Source organism: Thermobia domestica, chromosome 3, assembly GCF_964235325.1.
Source record: "Thermobia domestica chromosome 3, izTheDome1.hap1.1, whole genome shotgun sequence".
Taxonomy (NCBI): Eukaryota; Metazoa; Arthropoda; class Insecta; order Zygentoma; family Lepismatidae; genus Thermobia; species Thermobia domestica.
In genome coordinates, this window is record NC_137456.1 from 37,927,167 (window position 1) to 37,935,807 (window position 8,641).

Here is an 8,641-nt window from a genome sequence, read left to right on the forward strand (position 1 = left end):
TACTACGAAGTAGAGGAATGTTAATATAGTACGACTGCACTTCGTTAATATACGCAGTCCTATATAATTATCCAGTCTTTTTTTTCGGATAACAGCGTATTCACACAGTCCGAAGTCAGACCAGAAGAGACGACCAGAACATGATTGTAGACCCAAACTAAATTTATGTCAAAATCTTGAGGTAAATAGGAATCTATTTGAACTAATTGGATTAGGTTTCTACCTTTACCAGTACAGTTATCAGCATATATTTTTCCGTCGCTGTTGTAAGTACGGAATTTCAGAGTGCAGTGATTTAAGAAGTGTTAAAAATGATCTTGATTTCTCTCATGAGAATTCAAATCTACAAAGAATTGTGTAATGTGTAGCATACCGGTAATAAAAGAACAAACTTTAGTAGCACGCCGACTTGTGTACGATACAATAGCGTCTTCCAGTGTCTTGAGAAACTATCTATACGAAAGCCCATAATTCCTTATGCATGAAATGCTCGTACTCGTTTTGCAGAAGCAACAAACCAATGACGAGAAAAAAAATTAAAAAAAAAAAAAAAAATAAATAAATAAATAAAGATAGTAGAATAAAGATCATTCTGAATGAGCTTGAAGCTAAGAAGACTAAAATAATGGTGATTATGCTCAACATCGATCTGGAAATAATCCGTTCAGAAAAGTGAAGTAAATTGCATAATAGTATTGATTTTTTTCCAATGATATGTCAATAATATAGAACAGCTAGTTTTATGTACACTCATGTCCAAAATTATTGTCGCATGTCTATAAATATGTTGTTGTAGGAATATAAATTGATAACGAATTCGCCCGGTATTTCTTATAATGTTAGTATATGTACAATCGGCAAAGACATGTATGTGGCAAATTTCATGTCAAAAGAGCAGTAAATAAGAACAATAAAACGAAAAGAAACTTTTCTTGTCCATATAGCAACATTTTGTTTTGCTCATTCTCATTTTCGTATTTATAATTCCTTTCCTATGAAATTTAGCACAAATATACATTTCCTGATTATACATATAGTATCAGTATTAAAAGTACCCTGCAAAATCATTATCAAATTATATTCTTACAAGAAGACAGCTATAGATGTGCGACAACATTTTGAACATGAGTGTACATATATCTACCTTTTTCCGGTATCTCTGTAAATTTTTCCTTTCATATATGAGGAAACTTGAGCGGCTAACGTTACAGATTAAAGTTTAAGGGAAGATGTTTAATTTCTAGCTTCGTGCAGGAATTTCTATTAAGTAAGTGTTCTATAACTTCATAATAAAATACGTAATATTTGTTTTTATATTATTTATTGTTCAAGTTAAATTAATGGAAAATGTATTACTTATGTATCATCGTTGCCATGTTTTCTAGGTCTTGCTTTTCCATGAATATGGAAAAGTCAGGGAATTCTTTCCCGTAAATTTTGTTGCCACCCTAAATCTAATTTAGTTATCTTCCGCAAGAAATTTATTATATGTAAAAATCTAGAAATTGCCCAAGTTACATATAACTTTAAATAAATGTATATATGATAGGTTTTCCAGAATAAGGCGCATGAAAATCATCCTACAAAAAAACATGTAGAAACTAAACCTGAAAACACTTCTTTGTTGCAAAAGTATTTTACATTAAATCAATATAATTAGCTTTAAATACGATTTCTTACAGCTTTAAGTGAAAATTTGAAACATTCACTTTTCACCAAACTAGTAAGTTCCTTAGATCATTTAGGGAAAAAAAAAAGTAAGTTCAGCCTAGGGCTTGTGAGATTCTGCTTGGCCTAATTCCCGCTCAAAAGAACAATCTGGTGTTTGTTGCTGCTGCGCTACTATGAAAAGACTTACAAATATTAGAAGCGTGTCAAACTGCAGCGTTAACACATTTCACTCGCAGACCACTTTAAACCAACCATAAATGCGCGCCAAATAACTTTTAAAACGGAATAAGAAAATTGAAAGTAGGGTACTTGCCAGTAAAAGTGTTTCTGTTTCTCTTGGGTTCTATCTCATCACAACTGAATTTGCTGATAAAGTTGAGGGAAAATTTAACAGTCTGTAATACCCTGCCTCAGTATCTTCAGTCCGTTTCCCAGTTTTTTCTTTCAATGTTTATCAATAGCTTTTCTTCTTTTTCTCTTGTTTTTTTTTCCCGCTTACCCGGGCTCGACATTTTTGATGATTGGCTTTCATCTACTCCGTCCCAAACATCATCCTCTATTAATCACCTTTCTTCCAAGTCTGCAGTTACATTATTTATCCATCTTCTGTTTGATCTTCCTCTTTTGCCTTCTACTTCCGTTTATCTCTTCCGTCCGCTCTTGCCGACATAATCATCAGTTGTAGACTAAATATAAAATACGTGTTAAATGCCAAAAATGTGGCGTATGTGCCTGACACTACTCAGTGTAAAACTGGCTATCTAGCATCCACTGTGGAAGTAGTTCAAATAATCCCCAGAAGAACGCGCGTGCCTATCATGTTCCATCAATTCTGAACATCTGGGCTGTTTATTCAATATTTTCGTTTTGGTGCTTAGCACGGATTTTATATTTAGTCTACAATTCTTCTCATATTATCATATCACTCTAATCTTCTCTCGGGCCGCGGTGGCTCAATGGTAGAGAGTTCACCTCTCTCCCATGGGCTCCTTGATTCGATTCCAGCTCGCGCCAAGTGAGCTTTGTGGTGGACAAACACTGTATGTGTGGGTTTTCTCGAGGTTCTCTCGTTTTCACCTACTTTCTTCATTCCACCATTTCATTCATTTCTAGGCGTGGGAGAGACGGGTTCGATTCCCGGCGGGATCTAATGTGGTTCGAATTCCACGTTTTATATAGCCTCGCTGCTGAACGGGACGTTTAACTCAAAATCAACTCAACTCATTCATTTCTTATAATCATCGTCTCCTTTGACCTAGCCGGCATAACATGGGACGTAAAACTTAAAGATTTCATTTCATTTTTCCAATCTTCTCTCTTGGCCATCTCAGTCACTTTAACCCTGTCTCTTATTCTTTCGTTTCTGATCTTATCCAACCTGGTAACGCCACATCAATCTGTGCACTTTCATTTTGGACACCTCCAATTGTTTCTTTTGTGTCAAGTTTCTGTTCCGTACAACTTTGCGCGTCTCACTTCAGTCTTTTAGGCTCCTCCTTTGAGGCACGTTTTGTAAATTTCATGAAGAATGACGCAAAAGTCCTGCAAAAGACAGATAGCTTGTTCATAACTGTTTCTTATACATCTTTCAGAAGAGCTTTGGGGGATAAAAAATGGGAAAGTAGAGGGAACACTCTTCAGCTTATACTGTCAGTAGAATCCGTTTATTCTAGCTTTGAAACTTCTTTGCCTTAATTGTGGATGTTATTATTTATTATAAGTGATTTACTTTGATCAGATTTTAATTTTAATTAAGTTAAGAAGAAATGGAGAACTTCAGGAGGCAGGCTACGAAGAAACCTCTTTATGCTTAAGTTGTTTAATAAAGTGAGAGTGTTAAACAGAAAATCTTTGAAAATACTTTTTCAGGGGTTTGTATTTCTTGGTGAAGGAAGAAATAGCTTTCATTACTAAATATGAAAGCATTACTAAAAGTATTCTGGATCAAATAATCGATCAATTTAAGGTGTGGAAAGAAGCTCTGAGTTTGTCTGTTTTGTGTTTAACGTCCCGCGATTATGCCTGGGTGGCTAAGGGAGACGGGACCTACTGATTATAGTGGAATCCGAACCACTTTGTTCGTTCAACTGTACCCCCACCGGGAATCGAACCCGGGACACCAAAGGCAAGTGGAGATTCGGGAAGCTCTGAGTGATAGATCGAATTACAGCAGCAACAAACATACTATATGAATTATTAGTGTGTTTGGGCGAAATATTAAGGGAGGAACTGAAGAGAATGTTGAAAAATAAGTTTTCCATGTTGGCAGATGAAAATTTCTCTTTGAGAAATGAAATTGAGTGAGTATAGTGTTCAGAGTTATTGAGAATAAGGTTCCTATTAAAAAGTTTTTGTTAATTGTCAAAATTCCGTAATGTAAGGGCAAAAACTATTGCAAATACTATTAACGAAGAGCTTGCTGCTCTTGATGTAACATATGATTATAATGATCTTGTTATTTTCGGATTTGACGGTGCCTCAAATATGGCTGGGAATATTAAAGGTGTAAGAAGAAAGAAGTTTTCGGCAAAGGATCACGAAGAGATTCTGTATATGCACGTTACAGCACACATTTTGTCCCTTGCAGCGGCCTCCTACAGTAATGAAAAACAAATGGTAAAAATATATTGTTTTTTTTTTTTTTTTTTTTCCTGTTTTGAAAGACATTTACAAGTTGTTTAGTAAGTCGCCTAAAAATCAAAATATTTTGCACACTATTGAAGCAATAATCAATGACCCAGTTATCAAGATTCCAGAATGTATTGAAGTCAGATGGTTGTCGCACTATAGACAATGCTCTCTCCAGGAGCTTAAGTCAATATTAATAGCTTGTGAACATATCCATAATGAGGGAACGGATTTTGCATCACTGGCACGAGGCATCTTCCTGGAAATCAGAATGCTGCTTAATGTTTCATTTTTACCTGTAATGTAATTAATGGTATTTTCATTTCATTTTTATCCTTAGCAACGCTTCTCAAGAGAAGGATTTGAGTCTGACCAAAGTCATCCCTCTAATTGCTTCAACCAAACTACATTTGCAGGACATTGCAAATCAATGTTAGATCAATAGTGATCTGGACTGAAGAATATCGGATCAGAAGTGCACTTGGTCGCAAATGAAGATGCCAGGAAGAATCTCTACGGGAAGGTTGTTGTGCAAAGAATAATCCCCAGTCTTACACTTATGAGGTTAATCTACTTGTTGGTTAGAAAGGCCTTTCTCCCTAAGAACTTCTCTGCTTCAGCACACAAACGAAATACTTTTGTTTATATAGTTTTTGCTTCCCTTCCTCTGATGCGAATTTCTTTCCTAAAAAAAAAAAAAAAAAGTTGTAAAACATAATTCCAGCAACTACTTAAAAAACTGAACTACTTTTTAAAAATACATTATCTATAGCTCACAAAAATACGATGTGAATTTTATTTATTACGAATGAATTCGAGGAATAGTTATACGAGTAAAAGTAAGAAGCCGTCTTCCTACCCAACTGTATCAGCTCTCCGTGTCTCGGAGTCAAGTTTGTTTTAGGTGCAATAATTCATGGTGTCATTTAGTTCAGCAATCATTTATTCATATGTTGAGTAGAAGGGGAGAGAGGGGGAAGCGGGTGATGAAATAGTGAAACGTGAAAAAAAAAATCACACTGCTTATACCGGATAAAGAAACGTTTGTTTTAATTTTTTTCCGAAAGAAATAGAATCTTCTGCTTTCTTTAATTACATTAATTGTGTTATATTATATGTTTGTTTGTTTAAAAATACGCAGTTTCATATGATTAATAAAGAGAGCCTAAGTAGGTTTTTTTTTGTGTGTGTGTGTGTGATAAGGTTACGGATTCGATTTCAAATAAGAGGAAAATATTGAACAAAAGCTTCAATCAAAATCTACTAGCAGTTATGTGAGACAACAAATTCTAGATTTTCACAATTGTCTTATATGAAAATATTTAAAAGTATATATCCATAATTCATTTTTTTACCTCCTACCAATTTATATAATAATACAGTATTTCTATGTAGCGTGTCAGGTATTGACAACATTCGCAGTGGTGCGAGAAGTCAGTATAAACCATCACCTGCCTCAAATTGAGAACACCGTGTAAATGCGATTGGAGAAAGCAGACAGCTCGCTAATGGCCATGCAACTTAGCATTTGAAAAGCACTAAAACTTAATTCTGTTTTCTGTGTGTATATTTCTCAACAATCATCAATCTATATTTAAAAAAAAAAAAAAAAAAAAAAAAAGTTTAACGCCCCAAGATTATGCTCTGAGGCTAAAGGAGATTATATCAATGAATGAAGAACGTGCGAGGAAACAGGAGCGGAAAAAATCCACGTACATGGTATTTGCTCACCAGAAAGACTACTTGGCGGAAGCTGGCATCAAACTAGGGATCCTATGTACAATACATAAGCGCTCTAGGACATAACCACCGCGGCAATCTTTGTTTTCTTCTGTTCTTAACGAAACGCTTTTCATTATTATTATTATAATTATTACTGACGAGTGACATGTGCTATCCACGATTTTAGATCAAAGATCTATTTCTTCTTTTTTCTTCGCCAGTATATGAATATTTCGATGAGATATTTATGAATCTTTAAATCAATAAATTTTGGACTTTAGAAAAAAACACTACGGCAATTGGTCATAATTCTTTAAAATAACATGAAACTGTGCCATCTCTCCTGGCTATAGAGGGAGGAATAGAGACAATGGTTTCCTCAAGTGATAGGCTAGATGACAATTTGTTATCAGGCTTTGCTTTGACTTTCTCTTCTACCACAGTAACTTATTACAAAAAGCGACTGAAATAAATGACGTAACGCCAAGCTATTTTAAATTATCTGGTTTTACTTTTTTAAAGACTTACAACTCGCAATTTCCGTTCTTACTATATTTTATATCGCACATTACAGAAATACACGATCAAACCGCCATTCTTTGAGAAGCATCTATCGCATTGAAATCTAACAATGTTGTATGAAACAAAGCTTCGCCTCTTAGTACTTGAGAGTTTGCCGATTTAATTTCTACAACTACATAATCGCCTGGTTTAATACTTTTCAAACTGGAAGAACTAACACTCTCTGGTATATCCATATTCTCAAATATCACTTTCGTATTTCCATCATTACGGCCTGCCAGATCAGTCTGTGATCTCTTGCTAATACCTTCCACTAACACAAGCTGCTTTTCTCCAATTTGTTGTTGGTTAATTTTCTCTGCTTCTCGGCGAAATACCGACACCATTCTCTTCAAACGTTCTATTTTGACATCATACGGAACATCGTCTTTCATTTTATGGTACGCATGCGTTTTTTCTCTCATGCTGTACGGAAATAAAAACGCCACATTATATTTTACTTCTTCCATAAGAGTCAATGTGTCGTTAAATTCTTCCTCTGTTTCACCACAAAATCCACAAATGAAGTCACTAGAAATAGCTACGGATGGAAGAATGTCACGCACTAAATAAATTAAATCGAGATAAGCCTCACGTGAGTACCCTCTTCTCATTCGTTGCAGTACATTGGTGTTCCCGCTCTGAGCTGGAATATGCAAACTATGACAAATATTTCTTCTTTCTCGAATCAAATGTAAAACTTCGTCAGGAAAATCCTTCGGATGCGGGGATGTGAATCTAATCCTCATTTCAGGGTTAACGGATGATACCTTATCTAACAGATCACTGAACCGCAAACCTCCCTTCTTTGGCTTGTATACCGTTTTGAAACCTCGTGCTAGACGAGTTTCTTCATTAGATTTTAATGAACCGTAATAATTTACTTCAGACAGATCTCTGTAGCTGTTGACATTCTGACCTAATAAAGTGACCTCCTTCACTCCAGAGTCTGATAAATAACGCACTTCGTCAACTATTGAACTAATAGGCCTCGAACGCTCTCTACCTCTTGTAAAAGGCACTATACAGTAACTACACATATTATCGCAGCCTCGCATAATTGATACGAACGCTGTCACCGAATCTTGATTCAATCTAACGGGCATAATATCCGCATAGGTTTCATCTAATGAAAGTAATACATTTATAGACGTTTCATTATTATTCGTAACAGCTAAAAGTCTTGGTAAGTCCCTGTAACTATCCGGGCCAGCAACCACATCGACACAGCGTTCTTTCTCTACAAGTTTATGCTTCAAACGTTCTGCCATACAACCTAATACACCTATCATCATTGGGAATCTCGATGTGTTCTTTCTCGATTTTTTAATACTTTTCAATTGCTGCAGTTTATTCCAGATTTTCTGTTCGGCACTTTCCCTTATAGCACAAGTCATTAGTAAAACAATATCAGCATCTTGTATTTTATCAGTCTTAAGAAAACCATTTGACAACAGGATCGACCAAACAATTTCCGTATCATTAACGTTCATCTGACAACCATAAACTTGAACATAAACTTTCCTTTTCAATCCAAGTGCTTGAATATCTTCCAAATATGGAATAGTTTGAGGTGATGCATGTTCCGGAAGTATATAGTTAGATTTCTGCATGAAATCTCTTAATGTTAATTTATCACTAAACTTCTCTTTAGCCACTTCTGTAGTATTTTCATTAGCTTTCCTTTGACACACATTAATATTATTGTTTATACTATTGGAGTAGGTACGGTTACCTCTATTTAAGCACAGATTTCGAGTTCTGTCGCTACTGACACTTAATATAGACACATGGGTATAACTTATGTTTCTACAACAAAATCTGTAAAGCGGTTGTACTAATCGTAATTCCTTTGGTAACATCATGTACGTTTTCCTAGGAACAAACCAAAAAGAATTAGTACACCTCTTCTCCTTCAACAACAACAGTAAACACTCGATAAGCACTTCCAGCTTCCTTTCTTTCGTTTTCTTTCTTTTCATACCACAGAATCTTAATATATTTCAATGTTGCCAGCGATTCATAAGAATTATGCTAGAAAAATTATTCTTTCAATAAC

General features: G+C 35.2%; 1 protein-coding gene across 2 annotated transcripts; it reads right to left on the bottom strand.

Moving 5' to 3' along the window:
* Positions 1-1,304: 1,304 nt before the first annotated feature.
* Positions 1,305-8,579, bottom strand: LOC145680294 (mitochondrial tRNA methylthiotransferase CDK5RAP1). 2 transcript variants are annotated; one of them, XR_014130638.1, is made up of 2 exons: positions 6,031-8,579; positions 1,305-4,984 (listed from the first exon to the last, which is right to left on the bottom strand). XR_014130638.1 is itself a non-coding variant. In XM_081750656.1 (2 exons), exons 1-2 carry the CDS (start codon positions 8,562-8,564, stop codon positions 4,916-4,918), a joined length of 1,872 nt encoding a protein of 623 aa, XP_081606782.1. In that variant the 5' UTR covers positions 8,565-8,579; the 3' UTR covers positions 1,305-4,915. The 2 variants fall into 2 exon arrangements, 1 of the variants encoding a protein (XP_081606782.1); XM_081750656.1 differs by having other exon boundaries at positions 6,762-8,579.
* Between the last annotated feature and the right edge of the window lie 62 nt (positions 8,580-8,641).